The 22273-nt window shown below is 37.0% G+C and overlaps 1 protein-coding gene across 2 annotated transcripts in view; it reads left to right on the top strand.

Annotated features, from left to right (window-relative positions):
* Window positions 1–22273, top strand: part of mcur1 (mitochondrial calcium uniporter regulator 1) — a 28273-nt gene extending 6000 nt beyond the window's left edge. For both annotated transcript variants that reach the window (XM_052016781.1, XM_052016782.1), the window contains exons 3-9: window positions 7810–7913; window positions 11496–11597; window positions 12256–12297; window positions 15306–15377; window positions 17878–17931; window positions 18114–18228; window positions 20009–22273. In XM_052016781.1, the coding sequence (XP_051872741.1) occupies window positions 7810–7913; window positions 11496–11597; window positions 12256–12297; window positions 15306–15377; window positions 17878–17931; window positions 18114–18228; window positions 20009–20064 (545 nt within the window). In that variant the 3' untranslated portion in view covers window positions 20065–22273. The remainder of the gene's footprint in view (window positions 1–7809; window positions 7914–11495; window positions 11598–12255; window positions 12298–15305; window positions 15378–17877; window positions 17932–18113; window positions 18229–20008) is intronic.

Raw genomic sequence — 22273 nt, 5'->3', positions numbered from 1 at the left:
CTCTTGATGCTCATTTCTATTATTTTATTTAACTTGTAACTATTCATAATTTGATAACTGGGCCTAGTTTTGCAATATCAGTCAAAATAGATATTCAGAGCTTTTGAAGGCTGCATGGATTATTTTTCAACAGTATTTGCGATCATCAGTTTGCATTGTGAATAGACTTTTTTTCTTTTCAGTGTTTTATGACATTTGCAAAGAGTAGCAGCCATATGTACTTGGTCTGACTACTGCTCACCTTGTTGATCTCTAAATTAATATTTCAGACAGACCTGTTTATGTTCGAGGAGGAATAACCAGGAATTATTGGGCTGTACTGTCCTCAACCTGTCCTATGCCTCTCGTTTGCTTCCAGTGCAATCCCTGCAGTTGCACTTGCCTTTAGCGCCTTTGCTGAGGCTCCTTGAGATTTCCCTACCACAGCCTGCGAGTTGCGGTTGGGTTTCGGGCAATGCAAGCTGAGGCCCTCCAGACATATGAAGCTCTTAAAGGCCCTTTTTTCCTGTTTCTGAATGTGTCTGGTGATCAGAGGCATTTGGAGTCAGTTGAAGTACATTAAAATGTATTTATTACTTAAATTCATTTAAAAGTCAACTTGTGTCAATTCATTAAAATATAAAAATTAAAACTTTCACTTGCCATTTTCATGCAGGTTGGTGACTTATTCAAATGAATTGGGCCATGAAGTTGAGGTGTCAGAGGCAAAGTATGTCCAGCTTTTTAAGTACTTTACAGTGCCAGGCACGTGCATGGAAGCTAGCTGCTGCTTCTGTATGGAATGATTGGCTGGCCATCGGCATGATCAGACTGTTGCCCTTGCCTTGTACTTTGAGTCTTATTTTTTTATATATACCTAATGCCTGGTCATGTTAATTTAGTTAATCTCATTACATTCGATTCAATCCAGGTAATGGAGTCATAGCATTATAAAACACTGAAACAGGTGCTTAGGCCTGCCATGTCCATGAGCTGCTGGAGGAACTCAGTGGGTCAGGCAGCATCTGTAGAGGGAAATGGACAGTCAATGTTTTGGGTTGAGACCCTTCATCTGGACTGGGCCTTCTGAGTTCCTCCAGCAGCTTATTTTTTTTTACTCCAGATTCCAACATTGGTAGTCTCTTGTGCTGCTATGTCCATGCTGCCCAAGACCTATCTAATCATTGTATCTACCACCTCTTGGTCTGCTGCCTTTAATGCTTTGGTGATGCAAGTGCTTGATTTGGATTCTTAAATGTTTTCTGCTTCCACCACCACCTCAGACAATGTGTTCAAGATTCCAACCACCCTCTAGATGAAAAAAAAATCTTCCTCTGAACCGCAAGTAAAAATCATAATGCTGGAAATGTTCAGCAGGTCAGGCTGTATCTGTGGGAAAAGAAACCGATCTGCCAGCTCTTGCTGCCATGAAGTTGAGGCGTTGTATCCAGCCTCTTAAGTACCTTGTAGTGCTACCCTGGACTTAGAGTCCAGATACAGTATGTGGTGAGAGACAGATGCACCCACACCTGATCTCTGGCATGTCCCAGGTTTCTGTGTCTGTGCACTATGGCATGGAAGCAGTGAGCTGGCATGTGTATGAAAACTAGCTGCTGCTTCAACCTAAAACGTTAACTGTTTCTCTTCCCCAGGTGCAGCTTGTTCTGATTATTTCCAGCATTTTCTGTTTGTATGTCAGATTTCCAGCATCTGCAGTTTTTGTTTTTCATCCCCTCTAAACCTATGCCCTCTAGTTGTAGGTACTGCTGTTATGGGGTAACTTTTTTTTTACTATCTACCCCAACTATGCCCCTCAATTTTATTTACCTCTATTGAGTCCTCCTTTTGCTCTAAGGAAAAAAAACAGCTTATTGATCCTCTCCTCAAGACAAGCAAATCACCCCAGGAAACATCCTGGTTTCTCTCCTTTGCACCCTCTCCATTGCAAACACATCCATCCTGTGGGTAAGTAGCCTGTATGTCTCATCTCCACCTTATCTACCTGTGCTGCTGTCCTCAGGGATCCTTAAACTTGTACACCAATGTCCCTCTGTTCCTCAACAGTCCCTAGAGCCTTACCACTTATTGTGTAGGTCTTACTCTTATTAGTCCTCCCAAAGTGTATCACCTCACACTTATGATTAAATTCTATCTGCTCAGCTTGCCAACTGATTTATCTTGTCCTCTAGCCTAAGACTACTCTCCTCAGTGTCGAATTTTTGTGCCACCTGTAAACATTCACATCAAATCATCAATGTATATAACAAATAGCATGGGTCCCAACACTGATCCCTGTGAGACACCATTGATCACAGACTTCCAATCACAGAAACAACCTTCAACCATCACACTCTGCCTCCTATTAACAACCCAGTTTTGGATCCAATTTGCTAACTTATCAGGATCTCATGGGCTTTAACCTTTTGGACCAGTCTCCCACATGTTTTTTTTTGTCAATGGTCTCTCGGAGGTACATATATGGTTGTCTATGTAGAGTTGGGTTGCACGGCGGCACAGTTACTAGAACTGCTGCTTCACAGCACAAGATCTGGGTTCACTCCTGACCTTGCGTGCTGTCTGTGTGGAGTTTGCACCTTTTTCCTGGATTTCCTCTGGGTGCTCTAGTTTCCTTCCACATCCCAAAGATACGCTGGATGGTAGTTTAATTAGCCACTGTAAATTGCCACTAGTGTGTAGATGAGTGGTAAATCTGAGGGGAGTTGATGAGAACGTGGGGGGAATTATTAAAAAAAGGGATTAGTGTAAGGTTAGTGTAAATGGGTGGTTGATAGTATAGACTTGATGGACATGTTTCTATGTTGTCTCTCTGTGACTAAGTAGACTGAGTTAGAAATGAAGTTTGTTTTAGTTGCAAGGCCTCCAGTGATGAAACTGATTAATGTTTGTGCCAGAATAAGCCACGCCCATGAAACTCCTTTAAGAACCTTTGAAAGACAGCAAAGCTGACCTTGGTCTTTGCTGTCTGATAAAGCCATCAAGGTTTTGCAATGCTTTAGAATGTCTCCAGCAATTACAATTTAAATTAAAAAGGAAATCGACTACAACAGCTTACATCATTAACAATATTAAACAAACAAATAATTTCTAAATAAGGAAGATACTGTTGCCTCTCTTCTCCACAGCTGTACAATCTGTGGGCTCACATGCTCTGTGCCAGGTCCACCCTGGTACAGGAGCAGATTCCCAAATATTAGTACAGAGGAATCTCTGCAAGCTTCTGGTTTGCAGTTGGACTCCACATGGAGCTTAGTTCTGGGTTGTGGCCGGGAAATGGTGTGTGGAATTTGGTCAGTAAGTTTATGACTTACAGATTCATGTAGGTGTTTTTTTAACATGTTGATTTTTGCACTCTGCAATGCCAACAGTTCTGGGAAAACCCAGTGAAACTTTTGTTGCAAGAATTTTATTATCTTTTAAGTGTTTCAAAGATTTAAAAAAGATTCTGACTGAATAAGTATCATGATTAGTGGAATAGTACTTCTCTGATATTTCCTGTGTGGTTTGACAGTAGATTGAAATCTCTGAAGGGGAGTGGTGGTATTCGGGGAGCAGTGTGACTAAAATGTGAGCCAAGGGTGGTGCCTCCAAATACGTAGATTGAACATTGACAGTAGCTTGTACCTTTGGGACATGCAATTCCTGCATCTGGTTTTAAAACTGTGGACAGATGGATATAATTAAAATTAATTGTATGACGAAGGTGGAGAGAGCGACTTATGGCAAAAGATGTTGTGTCAGTGTAACAAAGTGGTATATGTAACACTAAGGAGGAATCAAATATGACTTCTGGAAAATTTAATTCTCTCCTTACAGTCAGCAAACAGAATAACATAGAACATAATAAAATATAAGCAGACATAGGTTTTTCGGTATCTCATGCCTGCTCTTCATTTAATAAGATCATTGCTCATCTTTAACCTCAGAACCGAACCTGTATACCTCGATTCTCTGTATCCGTAGGCTATCAGTCTCCATTTTGAATACATTTGATGACAGAATCTTTACAGTTTTCTTGAGTAAAGACTTATAAAGATGAAGAAATGTCTCATTTTCGCCACCCAAAAAAGGCTGATCCCTTGTTTTGATTCTGTGACCCCTGGTTTTAGACATCTCAGCCAGGGGGCAGCCTTATCCCTGCAATTCCCATTTTGTTTGTTTCACTGAGATCAACTCTCATTCTCAGTCTGGACCTATACTTTATAATTCTGATTGGAGGAGCTCCTGTATCCTGATAATCCCAACCCTCACACTCTCTCTTACCCAATCCCAGGAATCAGTCTTATGGACCTTCAGTGCATTCTCTTTTTCTTAAGAGTATTCTTTCTTGGGGTGGGAGGCAAAACATGTACACAGTATTCAAGGTGTGGTCTCACCAAGGTCTGTATAATTACAGTAAGATATCTTTACTGAAATCCCCTTGCAGTAAAGGCAACATACAATTTGCCTTCCCAATTGCTTGCTGCACTTGCATATTAACTTTCAGTAATTTGCATACTGAGTCACCCAGATCCCTCTAATTATCAACACTTTTCGATCCCTGCTTTTTTAAAAATTTATTCACCTAATGTGGATAACAGTGAAATTGTTTTTCACATTACATCCCATCTGTCATGTCCTCAGCCATTCACCCAGCTTGTCTATATCTCTGAAGTATTTCTGCATCCTCCCCACAACTTCCACTGAACATCACATCATTAGTAAACTTAAAACATATTGCACTTCCTCCCCTCGTCTGAATCATTGATATATCATAAATGGCTGGAGTCCAAGCACCAACATCTGTTGTACCCCACTAGTTACAGCCTTCCAACCCAACAATGACCCATTAATGTTTTCTGGCAGTTAAACAATCCTCAATTCCTGGCATTTTATTACCGCAATCCCTGGCTTTTATTATCACAGTCCCATGTAGCTGTATTTCGTTTAATAACCTTGTTGTGTGCACTGAATCAGAAGCTGCCTGAAAATCCCAAATGGATTATATTCACTAGTTCTTCTCCTCTGTTCTGCTGGTTGCACCTTAAGAATACTGAAAAAGATTTTTCAAGCTTGATTTCCCCCTCAAATCCTTGTTGTCTCTATCCAATCCTATCTTCTTAAGTGTCCTACTACCACTGCCTTGATTATATTCTAATAATATCTCTGCTAGTGATGTCAATAGTTCCCAGTTTTCTCTCTGCTTCCTTTCTTTAATAGTTGGGTTACACTATCTAACTTCCAATCTGTAGGAACTATTCTGGAATCTTAGGAGTTAATGGATGACAGTGTACTATCCACCACCACCTCTTTCAAATCCTTGGTGTGGAGCATCCCATCTTGGGGATTTTATCAGCTTTCAGTCAAGTTAATTTCTTTCAGCTAGGGGTAGACCTGTTCTCCTATTCAACTTCGTCATATTTTGTTCATTTTTTTGTCCACTTGCTAAATTCTGATTTCTTTTTTCCCCAAATCCCTGCATTTTTTTTAGTGGTATCTTTTGATCTACTATGCTTAACCTGTTAGCTGTTGTTGGGCCAGTTTTTCTGCTTCCTGTTTCTGTGGCTTTAAAGGGCATGTATGTTGTAAAGTGTGCATTAATCCTTTAAACATTAGTCATTGTTATATATTGTCATACCCCTTAATGAAATTTATCAATCGACTATAGCCAACTAAAATACTTTCAGTCTCAGTATAAATCCAATCATACGATCATTCTTCCCTGAAGGCCTCTTAAGGTTATTAATTAACCCTTTTACAGTGGACTATACTAGATCAAAAATAGCCTGTTCCCTAGTTGATTCTTCAACATAGTGGCCTAGAAAACTATATTGAATGTACACCATTAGTTTGTCATCCACTCAATTGCTGCTAATTTGGTTTGCCCTGTCAGATGCGGATTAGTGTCTCCCACCCTCTGCTCTCCCCTTATGCATGTAACAGGGCTATATGATAATCTCTAATAACCAATTTATATTGTGCCCTACATTACTGTTATTTTTTGTGATTTATCCCACCAATGTGTTTTGTCCCTTGTTATTTCTTAGCTCCACAGCAGATTTTTTTTTTGATTTTTCTGAGGAGTCTTGTTACTGCTTTTTATTACTTTTCATTAACAAGGCCAATCTTTCCATTTTGCCTGTTTCTTATAACAGATAAGAATTCTGGAATACTTAACTCCCACCCCTGGTCATTGCAGCAGTGACTATCAGATTAAGCTATTAATTTCTCTCTTTTGTGCTAAATGGTTTATGTGTTCAGATAGTGTGCCTTTAAGTTTAACATCTCTTTTCCCTGATGCTACTTAGTTACTGATACCCTCTTACCTTTGCAATATTTTGTCCCATCTTTACTGGCTCTACTTATTTTTACCCAATCTCTTCCATTGCAGGGAGACGAGACAGACTGCAGATGCAGTAATCTGGGGCAAAAACAAACTACTGGAGGAACTCAGCAGGTCAGGCAGCATCTGTGAGGCAATGTGATAGTTGATGTTTCTGGTCAAGACCCTGCCTGTGGCAATTACTGTGTGGCTTGTGTAACAATCCAGAGATCATCTTTTGAGGCTCTTTCTTATTTTCACTCCTAACCTTCTCTTCAACTCTCTCAGCAGAACCTCATTCTTTATTTGACTTTTATCGCTGATTTCTACAAGGACCACAACAACTGGATTCTCTTTTCCCACTTAAAGTTTTTCTCCAAACTATAAGAAACATGTTTAACTGTGGTGCCAGGCATGCAACACACCTTTTCAGGTTCATGTCCCCGTAACCATACAGTCCCCTACCACAGCTTCATTTCTTTTATCTCACCCACCCAAATGACCATGTGTACCATCAATTCTGCAGTTTTTTTTCCTCTCATCCACACTGGCAGATAGAACCTCCCAATAGAAAGGAAGGAAAATACAGTTGTGGATATTAGTTGAGGTGACAATTTTGGATAGAAATGTAGGAATATTGGCCCTTGTCTTGTGTGAGGATTTGGGGTTAACCTAGGCTGACACTGGAAATTAAACATTTAGATTAGCTGTTAAAATGAGGTTTCGTCTGCTCCCTAAGCTGGGCCTAAAAGAACGGAGGGCAGTTAGTACCATTTCCTGTACAAAATTTATTATTCAATCAACATTGATTTAAGGGCTGATTATTGTTATTATCACCTTGCTGTTTGTGGGAGCTTGCTGTGTGCACATTGCTGGTTGCTACATTACAATGGTTAGCTTTTAGACTGCTTTAGAATATTGAGTTCATGAAAGGTGTTACATAAATTAAAGTCATTTTTCTTTTACGGATTCTGATTTGGGATACTTTACATATGGAAATTTTAAATGATGAAGAGCATTTCATTTTTGGAAAACTGGTACCTATATCATATAAGTGATATCATCGAGGAAATTTAAGGTAATATTTTTCATAGAACGTAAAATATTTTACCAGTGCTTCCTGATGAAGAAACAGTATCATTTTTTTAAAATGTGCTTTAAGTATTAAAGAAAATATAAGCAGAAAAGTGAATTTGTATTATGCTGGATAACTTTGGTTTAACAATGAATACCTGCAGGGATAGATGGGTGTAAGACCAACTTCATTTACATAATTCTGGTTCTAGTCTATTAATGTTTCCAAAGGTTCATTAAAGTGCAAGTTAAAAATGAGAAGCAAACCACAGTACTCATTCATAATATTCGCCAGTAATTTTGAATACCACTTAACAAAATCAGTACTGTGGTACTATACACTTTAGGTGTTCATTCTACAGTTCCCATGAATTTTATTCTAGTATATTTGTCGAGCCAACTCCCCTCTTAGTCTCTTGCTATTGTTTTTCTTTCAGGTTTCAGCTCTAAGCAATCGGAGGCTGTGGTAGCTACACTGCTGAGAATCATGAATTCCAATATGGAAATCACATACAAAGACATGGCCACCAAAATTCAACAAGTAAGCCAGCAGCAAAAGTAAAAATAATCAAATTACCACGCTGTTGGAAATTGTACAAAAAATAGACAATACTTGATCAGTCAGCATCAGTTGAAAAAACAAGTAACTTAATATTTATTTCATGTTTTTCCAATGGATGCTACCTTGCCTGCTCAAGTATTTTCTATTTTGTTTCTGCCCAGTGATACGGTGAACTGCATAAAACACATTCCTAGTTGAGAATTGTAATAGTATGCTACATTGTGGCATTTTGCAGGCATCTAATTTAATAAGTCGGCTCAAAGAACCTCAGACTGTATTGCTCTCAAACTGCTCAAACTATACTGCTGTAAAAACACTAAAAATCCCATTCTTTTTTTTTAATGTTTATCAATATATTGGCTGTTACTTTCACTTATTGCTAAGTCTTGGTCCTGCCGTCTCTCCCACAAAATATGCAAGCCTCCAAAACAAGTTTTTGATTTTACTTGTTGGACCATGTTTAAAATTTTTTAAAAATTTAAAATTTACTGCAATATAACTTTTGTTTTAAAATATACTAAATGGAACAGGCTCTTTTTTTTGTTCAGTGTTTAATATTCAAATATTTCTGTTTAAACTGACCAATAAAGGTTGTGCAAGATAGTTTGACTATGGGGAATACTACCACTGTAGAAACAATTGTTCTCCCCCAACCCCCATTGGTATTCAAAATTATTGCATAATGTTAAGAACATGAATGCTATGGTTTGCTTCTGATTTTCACAGGCATTAATGGAAGTGTTAATAAATTAGAACCATGGACATTGACACAGAAGGAGACTTTTCATCCTATTCACTTATGCAGGTGTTCACTCTTAAACATAAGCTGTCTAACATAATCCCAATGCATCCTTGTTTTCAAATGTTTAAACCATTTCTATTAAGCAGTGTCTGCCTCTGTAATCACCATATGAAAAATCTCTTAAGCTTTGTCACAATCTTATTTGTGCCCAGTTATCAGTTTGCTAACCAGTGTTAACAATCATTTCTTTTCATCCTTAAAAGCTTTTATAATTTTGGGAATCTAATGAATTTCTGAGGAATGACATCAGCTAGCAATACTCAAAACACAATGTCACATAATTTAAGAGAATATAAACACTTCACCGATGCTTATACTGCTAGCCCCTCTTATAGTTGGCCTCAGAATATTATTATCTTGGATAGTGTTCTTATCTCTGATTCAATCTTTTGTTTTGACTCCATAATTCCAGGTTTCTATGACACTCCTATCTAAAGTTGCATCACCTTTTGAACACCTACCTACAAAAATAAAATGCTACAGATGATGGAAATCTGAAGGAAAAATTGTCAAAATGCTGGAAATGCTCAGCAGATCAAGCAGTATCTTCAAGTAAGAAACAATGTTAATGTTTCATGTCAATGATAAAGGCAGTGACTGAAACATTAAATCTGTTTCTTTCCATAGGTGCTGCCTTGACCTGCTGAGTATTTCTAACATTGTTCTTATTTCTGTACATATGCTTTCTCGTACATGGGATTTGCCCACTTACACACTTGAATCAGAGGTATTTGTGTGCAATTGAAATGCATTCAAGTGACTTGCCTCCTGACACCCTGAAATCTCTCTGCTTCCACGAGGCACCAGTCTGGAGCATGCTGGAGTACTGTCCATTGGATGAGTGCAATTCCAATGATATTAAAGAAGCTTAATATTACCTAGGAAAAAGCAGCCCAGGTTATCAATAATTTGTCCACCGCCTTAAGCATTAACTCAGCCTTGTACCAGTGCACCTTAGCTGCCGTATTTGTCATTTGCAAAATGTTACTTGTCAATACTCCGTGGCAGCACCTCCCAAACTTGTGATCTCTGTCAGAAAAGGATGAGGACAATAGGCACGTTGGAGTGTACCACTTGCACTTTTCCCTCCTAGTCACACACCATTCAAACTATTGCTGCTCTTTCATTACCGCTGGATCTCAATCCTGGAACTCCATTCCCAACGGCACTTGGGAATACTTTCACTAGAAGATCTGCAGTGGTTCCTGAAGGTGACTTGCCACCATACCTTGAAGGCATGTTTAGGGATGGGTAACCCATATCATAAAAATGACAAGTGTTAGTTTGCGAGTGAATGCTGCCAGCCAACAAACCATGTCATTGCAAGCTGTTTACTTTAAAAAAAAATGTAAGGTACTAATTAGCTATTATTTTTCCCCTCCCAATGTATTTTCTTGTCTTTGTTGTATCTTTCTTTATTTCATTTGCTGTATGTCACTGAAGTTATGAAGCAGTTGCACAGAAGGTAGTCAGAATGAAATGTGTGTATTTTTTTTTCTTTCTTCCTTCTCGCTCTATATTACTCCTCCACTGCTAATTCTCTGGGTATTCTGGTTGTACTCATTAAGCTCTTGGTACAGTTATAATGTGAACATTGGGTGCAAAGATGTGATCTGGCTGCGCTCTCTATGGTATACTGTATATTGGTGTTTATGGGTTTTAGGCTACAGTATGACAACTCCAAATCCTATCCCAAAAATAAAGACAATTATTTTCTCTAACTACATATTAAGACCCACAAAAAATCATGTTTATCTGGATATGCTGAAAGTGAATACCTAAGCACTGAACGATATACAAAGGCTTGTAATTCAGATCCTTTGATAGCTTAGTTATAATATTTGCCAAAAATGAATAAAAGCTAACAATGTGAAATATTGAAACTTAAGCTATGTTGTCATAATCAATATCTTGGAACTCATCATTGTTCAATAATTAAAGCATACTGGACATTCCCCAGATGTATCAGCTTGCAGCCCGATATCTTTTGGAGAATTGGCTTTTGGCCTCTCAACTTACTAACCAATGCACCATCCTGAAATGTGTATTTCTGATTAAAGAATTGTGCCTTGAGTTTCCTTTTTGGGCATCCATTAACACTGAAATCTATTTCAAGCCATTTAGAAGAGGGGGGAAATACATGGCGTAAATATTTTTAATAGTTATAGAATTTATTTTCTGAAATACTGATAACCATCTGCAGGTCATTTGCATCTTTGAGTTGCCTTGAACAAAGCTGACATATTTGCATATTTTAGCTCTTGTCACTCCATATCTTTTAAAAAAAACACTCAATTAGTTTCATCAGACTTCAAGTAGAAAGTGAAATGTTATCTGGAAATTGAAGCACTTACCAAATCTTGGTATTGATGGGATAGTTTGCTGCTGTAAAGTAAGTCAAAATACAAGTATGTGAATTTTTTACCATTGGTATTAACAATGTTTTTTGCTTAAATTTGGTAGTACGAACTAAGCAGTTTAAATAAATTGCACAAGGTATTTCTGCTCTAATAATAAACAACACAATTTGACTTTGATTAACTTCAGAATCAAGTGATTTGTAAATTTAAAAAGCTCTTACTGACCACTTGAAGATCTAACTTTTCTTGAGTGTCGATTCTAACATCAAAAAGCTTCCTTTAAAATAAGATTCTATTTTGATGTTTGCTTAATTTTGTACATCCGTTTAAATGGACACCTGTATTTGTCTTTGAAACGATGCTGTGTCCTGAATTTTTTTATTGTGTATTTAAATGCAGGAGATAATGCTTCAACAGATTATGTCACACATAGCAGCTGTAAAGAAAGACATGATTATATTAGAAAAGAGTGAGTTTTCAGCACTGCGAGCAGCGAATGAGGTGAGAATGTGTCAGTTTGAAACTAAATTGCTAAATCGGTGAAGTTTAGGACTGGGATCTCAGCAACCAAAACTGAGAACCATTGCTCGAAGATTGTAATGTTGATATCACAATGCGTGAAACAGTCTGGTCATAATCTGCCCAGCCTAACCAAAGGATGCTCTTTGCATCAACGTCATATTTATAGTGTTGATGGGAAAAGTAGTAGCAGGGAAAAGTAGAATGTGTATTTAAAGAATATTTAAACTTTTTATTTGGAATAGTTATCTCAAAACATCCTGTAATAGGTTATTAAGTGAGCTGCCTCTGTGCTTGTTGCAGGGGTGCAGAAGTGACAACAGGAGCATTACAACTGATTTGTCATGTGTTTTGTGGGAGAGTTGATGCGCTCGATCAATGCTGGGCAGGAGTTTTTTAAGTCCTATATTTAGGTCGAATTGTTGCTGCAGTTTGTTTATATTTAACCTGGTTAAATCAACCTGGCAAAGTGTAAGAATGAAAAAGGATTATCTTTATGTTTAGAGTAAAGGCTGGTGGAGGTAGTTTCTAATTTAGAGCTAAAGTAAAAGATGTGGAACTGAATGAAAGTATTTTAGGAATTTTGTAAATCTTGACTTCACTGCATATTTTTAAAAACTAATTGTGACTTCTTTTACAGAAACTGAAAATTGAATTGCAACAATTAAAAAAACAGTTAACTGTAAGTCTTTTTGGTTTTGCAGATATTGTATACAAATCTGTAATATACTAAACTGTAAACTATAATTGTTAACTGCAGGAATTTTATGAATAATGGTTTTTAAATGTATTTCCAACATGATGCTACATCAGTGTTTGTAGAGGAAACCAATACTTTGAATATTTCTTCACAGATGCATGTTCTCTTGGTTCCCCTCTCACATGTTGACCACACGCTCCCTACGTCTGAGCTTGGTAACAGCCACCAGCAGAGTCTTTATTCCACATCTGCTTTTATTTTCAGAAAAGAAGTGAAATTGAGACTCTAAAGTAGGGAAACATTAACTATCAAGTGGCAATAAAAGGGGAAGGATCATGCTAATCTGACCCAGTGCCCAGAATTGCCACCGCCTGCTTCACCTGGCAAGTGTGCTGATGTGATGTAGAAGTTACTATGCAACTTCAAAAGTCCAGCTCCATCAAGACACTCTCATTGTAAATCCAGGTGATATTTCGAGCTGTGTGCCAGTTGCACTACTTTTGTCTCAAGATTTCTCCTCCCTTTCTGCTTTTCGGAAAATAAAGCATGTAGATGTTGGAAGCGCAATGTAAAATCTGCCTTTAAATACATTTGGTCTGTTAAGTTGAAAATGAGTACATTTGAATCTCAACTTAAAGAATTTAAGAAATAGTGGAGCCCATTCCAAGACTAGAGAACTGGCATCTATATAGTATTATTTGATGGACAATAGCCAGCGTATGTTAGAAGGGGAAGTTAAGCCTCCAACACCTTTTTGGACAGTTTGTGGCAGAATTCAATATTCTGGTTAAGCTTTGTGCAAACATTTGACTAAGATCCAGCTGAGAGTGCATTTAAGATAAAATTTGTGTCCAGATAAGTGTACTTTGCTTTAATAATTCCTTGTGCTCGAGGAAGGTGACTGGAGTGCAATAAGGACAATTCTTCAACCTCCTGACTTCATTTACAAACATGATCTGGATGTCTGCAGTGTACACTTGTCATTCTTGCATGAAAATCATTTGTTAATACAGCAAAGGATTTGGGTCAGTTGTGAAATGGGCGGATTAATTATATTAAATAGACAAATGATGTATTGTATATGGTGAAAAATATTGCAACATTAAGTATGAAATGTGATTAATACAAGGAGTGGAACCATTTGCAGACATGCTACTTTTGATGCCAAGTTGATGTGAGGTAGCTAACAAAAAATAGTTACTGAGGCGTAGTTTGAACAGTGAAATAAAAGCAGTTTGGGATTGTTAATGCTTTCCAATGTATGAATCAGACCACATTGAGTCATAGATTTTGTTCTGGTTACCAATGCAATACAATAGTATTTAAAAATAAAATCACAAATTATTGACTTTTATAAAAAGATAAATTGCCAAGAAAATTTTGAAGTTTCAGTCTGGATAGAATGGTGAATGGCATATTTAATAATTTGCATAATTTAATCCTACAAAATTGCACAAAAATAGAAATGCTGAGGAAGTTCAGAAATGGATTTGGATATTTGAAATTTATTAGCAGGAAGAACATCTTTGTTTATTTTCATCCTGATGCTGTTGGAAGTGTGCATTAGGGACATTCAAAATGCATTTAGATCATCAGTTGGAAAAGTCAATATTGTATTTCCTATACAAATCCTGATTAGAGACAAGAATATTTTTGTTTTGTTCTAAGTTGCATTGTGTATACTGCAGCATAGCATTCTTTCAAATCATCAGAAAAATTTTGTACAGATCAACAGCAGTTTTGAATTTGGCAAACACTTCATTTTCATTGAGAGAATTTTCCATTTTCAATCTTTATTTCACCACTGGACAATTCTGATGTCAGGAAACTTTTTTTTTGTTGTATTCCATAGCATAAGAATGTACGATCTACTGACATAGTGCATATTCAGCTCTCAAATTTCAGTAGTCCTGACTGTGAGGACCAATTAACTGCTAAATTTGCAGTTACTTGTTACCTTAAGATTCTATTGTATGAATTTCAGAGCCCAAGAAGTTTCCAAAAGTTTTTTGCTGCATTGTTGAACAAATCCTATAAAGAATTTGTACGTCAAAAGTAATGTAAGATTGAACTTTTCAAATGTGACAAATGTACAGCATGTAGCTCAGAGTCAAACAAAAATCAAAAGCTTCTAATATTATTCATTATTGTGCAGCATTTGACAGGTTACAATAGTTGTTAAGAAGGCTCAGAAATGCTGGTTCATGGCCAATTTATGAGAGAAGCTAGTAAAAAGCATTAGGTTACGTGTAAGAGTACTCCTGATACTAGCTTAACCTATGTTCCTAACCTTGCCCATTTCAATTAATCAACTTGATCTCTTTAAGATCATTGGTATTATCTGCTTTGTAGCTATTGAATCTAGTGTATATAAGGCATTATGAAACTAGTGGAACAGTGAGGGCATAATGGATTGTCATTAACCACGTGTATACTTTATAGAGTCCCCAACCAATGATTAAATTGCCAGTTTTTTTCCTGTAAAGATGAAATTTAACTGTTGTTCCAGAGTACATAAGTGTCAAAGGTATCAAAATCATAAGCTGTATATTTGTTTAAATATTTGTTAATTTTGGCTATTATTCCTTAGTGTATTTTAATGTTTTTTGCAGTGTTGTCTCCTAGAGCATAGGAGTTGGCCACCTGAACCTGTTTGCCACCATTCAGTTAGATCATGACTGATCTGTATCTTGTGCCCATCTATCCATTTTGGTTCCATTTTGAACTTTGTGCTTGGGATCCTCTGTATGTGCCTGCATGTGTGACAAATCCAATGATTTCTCTCAAAGCACTGTAGGGAATTTTTTTAACAACCCTTTTTTAAAAAAAAAAGGTATTGTTTTAAAAAAAAGTATTGTTTTGCTAATTTAATGAATAATTAATAAATGCCAAGAATACTTGTCAAATTACTATGAATTGGTGTCCCTCAGATTTTAATAATTTCAACTGGTTTCTACATTTAGAATAATATTTTGAAATGCTGCTCTTAGGATGAAGTTGTCAAAGTTTCATCGAACAACAAACTGGACCTGAATTTGGAAAAAAGTAGAGTCCAAGAAATGGTGAGAAATTTTTAGTTACAGTCAGTTGATTTTTTTTAAAATTCTTGTTGCTTTTGAATAATATGGAATTGAGTATATGAAGGAATGGTACTGGCAATATGACTATTCCTAAATTTAATTGGATTAACTAACTCAGTGCAGTATGGTCATGTTTACAAGTAATGTCTGACCCTGAGGGACAGGGTCGTGAGGAAAGCAGCTGATCTGGAGGAAACAATTCAAAATACAAAATGGACTAGAACTTGCTGGGAAATACCGACATTTCCAAGAGGAATTGCCAACACTGTGTGTGCAAGTCCCAGCAAGTTCATAACCACAGCACGAATCCCAAACTTTTTGGCTGACCTTTGCTGGTGACGTTCTGGCTGTGTTCTGATTCTGCATGGAGTATAGCAATATTGAGACCTAAAGTTTATTTAGTAATTTCGAATTCTGTCATTTATCTTTATAAAGTCCAATATCTATGTCTCAATGCTAGTATTTGGTCAAAAAAAAACTCATTCCTTTGGGTGTGTGGTTAAAGCTGGCTTTATGGCAGGCTTTTACTGGAGGAATGGGCAAAACTTTTTCTTGTGGTTTTAACTTGTGTTTTATACATTATCCCAAATATGTATTACTTCATCTTTCCCGCTCACCTGTATTGGTTAAGTCTAATCTTGCTGCCACAAAAAACAAATCCATCATTTATGTTCAAACCAAAGACATGACGTGTACTTTTTTTCATTGAACTCTCAATCCTTATCAACTTTAAAGGGTGTATATCATTTTTTTTTTAAATCTATGGACTAATCAACTGTAAAACAATCCTGGGAAAATGGCCTTGCATTGATCTTCCCTAATGCAAATGCCTAACATTTCATTACCCAAGCCAGTATTGATGTTAATTTGTGGGCAAATCATGCCAACTGATGAACAACTTTGTTCTTTCATGGAATGATGTAATAAATGTGCTTATTTCCTTCAATGCAAAGGCTTTTAGATGGGATTATTTATCTATTCCTTGAGTCAATCAAAAATAAAGTATGTCAATGACTTATGGGCTTGGATTGTATTGGTAAACCACATGGTTGTGTTGCACAAAATATTGTGGTGTCGTAAAGAAGTGGAATGGACTTATTGCATAACTGTGTAATACCTGAATCTCAAAAATCCAAAGGCTTTACTGCAAGAATTAAAAGTTTGGTAAAAGACAACTTTAATTTTCTCTGTTGTGGAATTTGCTCCAGTTTAGTATAATTTTCATTAAAAGCTGCAATTCCATAGGTGATAACTATTGATAAGTATAACATTCACATGGAACTCAACTATAAGGACCAGGAGCTCCTTAACTTTAGCTGCTCTTTATGATGAATTGGCCAATCAATGTTTGAAGTTATACAATTGGACTTGGCATGTCTGCTTGGAAGTGGAAAATCAGCTCAACTTGCATCATCAGTGTTGGCTTCCTTGAAAATCTGTCTTGCGTGACTAGAGGATTACATAAAATTACTTCTGCTTCCACGACAGTCAGATAATCTAAAAAGGCTGCAAGATAGTCTGGATGAATGAAATGATCAGCTGTGTAATCGGCGGTACATTTCTTTGGTCTTGGGAAGGTCACGATTCTTGTTTCTGGTGCCCAATTTAATCATTGGTGGAAGAATCACATTTTGGATGCAACTGATAAGATGTTGATTGGAATTGATTATTATTGGATGATAAATTTGGAAACTTCACTTGAAAGAAGGAACCTGGGCTTCAGTCTTTCTCCAATGGACTTATTTGTAATGTATAAAATCAGTGAGTAAAGAATGCAAAAAGCCTTTGAAACCTAATGGATATTTGAGGGTAAAAATGACTTCATCCCTGCCCTTATAGCAGTACATCTTGCCTTGTGCAGAGGTAGTTTTTGTATCCAAGGTGATGTTCAAAGTTCAGTGATCAAATAAATTAAGCTAATTTGATTTTCTGCTGCTCTTTAATATTTAAATGAACCTGTCTTGTTTACAGTCTTAAATTGTATGGTCTAATCTAGTCTTTTTTTTTCAGTATGAGCAATATTCTGCGATTTCTAATAAGATGATTTTGGCCAGGATTTATGTTGTGTATGATGCATATGCACTTATTGAGCTGGGGTTTAGAAATGAAGGCACGTTTAGCTAGACTCTCTGATTTTGATCGAGAGAACTATCTTAAGCAGCACTAAGTACAATTGTAGCTGTGAATACCAGGTTGTGAAGTACTTAATGTATTTTTCTAAAGCAAATAGAACTCAAATTTTAACCTGGGATAGCTGAACATCTTGTCCTCTCTCTTGGTGTGGAAAAGCATTCAGATTCTAGTAAGAGCTTTCTAGAAGATTATTCTTTAATGTATTTGCTTTCAAAGTAGCACATAGCTTAATATGGTAAAACATTTGAGAACCTGTAGCTGCTTATTTTAAGCAGCCCTCCAATATAACCTTGTAAGCTACTAGTGTTATTTTTAGTATAACTTGTGACACACATGTCTCTCTCTACAGTTAACGGAGCATGAAAAGCGAGTGTTGGAAACCAAAGCAGATATAGTAGAATTGGTGAGAATTTCTTTGAAATTTAATTATGCAATGCACTTTATTCTTCACAAGTCTACATGGATTGACATCCCACATGTCTCCAGGATTTCTATCATTATCTTTTTTGTTTGGTGTGTTTTTGACTATTTATAAATGGGTTAATGTTACTGCCAGGAGTTTTGATGTGGCTCATTAATTTGCAGCATTCGCATCAAGAACGAGCCGTAACACAAGCGAACCGAAAGATAGACACTGAAGTAGCGGGACTCAAAACTCTGTTGGAGTCGCACAAACTTGACACCATTAAATATTTAGCAGGTGAGAATCATGTTTTCAGCCCTGGCACTGTACCAGAATGGCTCTTATCAGAGTCACTGATATCCGGTGTGCTTGTGAAGAAGGTTATCTATCCCTTCTCCTTAACATGTCTGCAACAATCAACGTGACTAATCACATCATGCTCCTCCAATGCTTCTCCATCATTAGTTGCGTTAGAGGATCACACCATCCTCCTCCAATGCCTCTGCGTCATTGTCCAGTTGGGTGCGAGAACCACACTTGCCCTACTCTGTTCTTATCCATGTGCTCAAACCCAGAGATTTGTCAGCAATGACTTCTCTTCAAGTGCCTCCACCATTAACTCTGTTCCTGAGGATCTATCCTTAGCGCCCTCCTATTGTTCACATGTGCTGGCCTCCAGCAGCATCAGCTGAAAACATTTGGATTGTTGACAAGTTCTAACAACAGAACTTTGAACGAGCAGAAATTTTCAGCAATATTGGGAATACCGAAACCACATTTTGTCATAAACAACATTCCCTTGCCAATGACTCCATTCCCCACCCTGGCTTCCTCCTGAAATGGCATTGGATTGATGCAATCTTGGTGTCATTTGACCCCCATGTGAATTGGGCTATGTATTCAGTAAGACTGCTTATTTCCAACTCTGGCTTCATTGTACTCTGCCTCAGCCTGTCAGATAAGTAAACCTTCCTCCATGCCTTTGCTATGCATAGACTTGATTTCCAAATCATGGTTGGGTGGATCAATTTCATTCTGCTCTGAGTTTGGGCTTATCAAAACTCTGGTGTCCATTTCTTACATTCAGTCACACACACCGATCACCATGAGCATTCTCATGCTTGTTTTTAAATTCTTCTTTGGACTCGCCCCTTCCTATTTCTGAAGTATCTTCCATCCTTGCAATCTTCTGAAAACCTTGCACTCTAATTCTGGTCTCTTGATCATCTATTAAATGGAATTGCTCCACCAAATGTGACCATGAGTTCACCTCCCAAACCCTGTGTACGGAGACTCTCACCTCAAACCTTTCTACCCCTTTTTCTCATTTTCTTCTGTCGAGACATTTAAAAACTCCATACCTCTTGGACTATTCATTTGATTATCAGTCCTAATGTATTTCTTTATGACTTGGAGCATTTTGGAACTATGTTAAAGCCACAATATAATTTCAAACTCTAACTTGTGTAAATCTCTTGTATATTTGGGGGCAGGGATGAGATGGAGGGGAAATAAATGTAGCATACAATTCAGGAATACAGTGTTCAAAAATCCTGAACTGTTAAATTTGGTTGCATAGATAACAAAACCAAATGAAAGAAGAACACTATGTAACAGTTGGCTGCTTAAATGTTTGTGATCAAATTGTAAGTGGGCAAAAGACTTATTTTTCAGATTTGCACATAATTTCCGAAAACATTATTTCTGATATGTTAAGTCTCCAGGTTGTAGTAATTTTTTGGGTCTGTGACTCTCCCCTCCCCTCCCACCAACCTGCTTAGAACAGTAAGTTGATGCTACTTTTCATCCTGATCACAGCAGTACCTGCTTACTCCATAAAGTTATGTTGCAACAATGGGCTCCCTTTGCCTAACGGAGATTCAGGGAGAGGAGTTTTTGAGTTTAAGAAAGTTGATTTTTGCAAAGTAAACATAAGAGTCCAGCATGTGAACACTGTTCCTCTGATCAATATGAATTATGTGCAACATGGATTCAACAGTTTTTTTAAATAGTTATTAACAACTAAAATAATTAGCATATATCATTGATCTTTATCTTGGTGGATGTTTCTTTGCAGGTTCAGTTTTCACATGCCTCACCATAGTGCTTGGATTTTATCGCCTCTGGGTATGAAATTTAATTCATCACTGGATCTTCATTCTGAAAGGATCAGGAAGAACAACCTTTGTTTATAAACAGGAGAGACAATCTTTTGAAATGCTACAAGGAACCAAGAAATTTGAATATCGATTTAATTCAAAAAAAATTCTGTGAATCTATTAAACATTTTTAAATGTTAAAGAATATTAAGCCTTTCAAATTTACTTTAAAATACATTTGACTAATGTAAACTGAGATATGTGGCTGAAATTTTCATATTAATTTTCTAATTTAAAATTGTTCTGCAATTTTTTTTACCATAAATTTGTATTTACTTAATGTTGTCTAGTTCCATTGGGCAGCAACAAATTAAATTATCAAGGTATTCACAATTGCCAAGTGATGAATAGTATCAAGCTGTTAGTGCCTCTGAATTACAAGTTGAAACACAAGTTGCTTCCAAAAGGGGACCAGCAATTGCTGATTTATAGTGAGGAGATCAATTTGAGGTCTACAACCACAAAAATCAAGGACTTTGATGCATTTTGATCTGTTCCCAATATTTATGGTGTCCATCATGACTATACTTGAACTATTTGTTGATAAAATCACTAGGTAGTGCTGGGATTAGACTTGCAAGTATTAAAATGTTTTCATTGCTAGTGGTTATGATATGAGATTCATACAAGAAATGCAAATGGTGCAGACTTGTGTTATGGTTTTATAAAATCTGTTGTGCAGATTTTGGTGCCAAAGGTGGTGAAGGTGCAGACAATACATACGAGCAACCAATACTGGAAAATAAAAATGGCTAACCAGTCTATAAGAGCTTAAAGGTCTTTTTCAACTTATCCGTCCAAACATTCACCTACAGCCAAGACTTTGTTTCATCTTGAAATTATTTCCACCTGTTAATCAACCTTTAAGGAAAATTTTAAAAGAAATTTGTATTTTAATTCATCCACTAATCTATCAAGGGAAAAGTTCATCCTATTAAGATTAAGCCTACAAATATTGCATTAACAATTTGAGAAGAATTTCCATTATCTTGCCATTTTCCATTAAATGGAATCAAAAACATACCATCAGTGTTTGAACCTTCTGTTGATCCATTAGTGTTATTTCCCAATCAATATTGAAGATGTTGATCCAGATCTGGATAGAACTAAAGGCCTCTGTGCTACTGGCATTGTGGAGTAATGCTTTATCTCCATTAAATATCACCAGTTTTACTCCAGTTCTACACCCTATTCCTAACAAATTCCAAAAAAGTCTTGCTGGATGTGGCTTGTTCGTTAGGTTCCAGATGGAGCCCAGTCTTGCTGGTCTTCCTGCCACAGATCGTGTGCTAGTTTGTGCACAGTTTCTGAGATCCCACTAACTTGGATATGGAATTGTAGTCCTATGGAATAGGAGCCAAATGGGAAGGTTTGTTAGTTTTGCTATTTTATCTTGTGTAATGTTTTGAATAATCTTTGATGTTAGCAGTTTTTAATTTAATTTTAAATTTAATGTCATAGTCATACAGCACCATGTCCATGCCAACCTTATTGCCATCTGCACTGATCCCATTTGCACACATTTGGACCATAGATGGCAACAAGGTTGCCATGGACATGGTGCTGTATGACTATGACATTAAATTTAAAATGTAATCAAATTCTTTGACAGAAGCAAAGCCTTGTCTTCTGTCAAAGCCTGTCAGAGTAGTTGAGGGGGATTTAAAAAAAAGAACAAACTGCTGGAGAAATTCAGCAGGTCAGGTTGCATCTCTGGAGGCAGATGGATAGCTATATTTTGAGTCAAGACCCTGCATCAGGACTGAGGGTGTTGAGTGGGATAGGTGGTGGTGCCTCTGTATACACTGGAGACCAATTTTGTGCCCAAACCTTGCTGCCTAACGTTGGTGTGGAGGATGAGTGAGATTGTCCTTCAGCATCCAGCCGAGGTAGGTTTGGGACTGCAGGTGACGGTCAGGGTCCAATAAGATCCAACCACTTTAACATAGTTTGCTACACCTCACCTAGAATGCTTTGGAATGCACAGATACAGCCAGAACAAGAATTTTGTTCTCCAGTTAATATATAATTCCTAATCTCATAAAATGTCATGTTCTTTATTTTTCTCTCTAGTCCCAATGAAGCAAAATAATATTTTCTGCCATTGTATTGTCACTGCCTCTGATTTTTTTTAATCATGTCATTTGTAATGTTTGTAGGATCAACCATCAAAAATAAATTGC

This window comes from Pristis pectinata, chromosome 5 (assembly GCF_009764475.1).
Source record: "Pristis pectinata isolate sPriPec2 chromosome 5, sPriPec2.1.pri, whole genome shotgun sequence".
NCBI lineage: Eukaryota > Metazoa > Chordata > Chondrichthyes > Rhinopristiformes > Pristidae > Pristis > Pristis pectinata.
The sequence above is the reverse complement of the archived record's forward strand: the minus strand, read 5'-3'. Positions and strand labels throughout refer to the sequence as shown.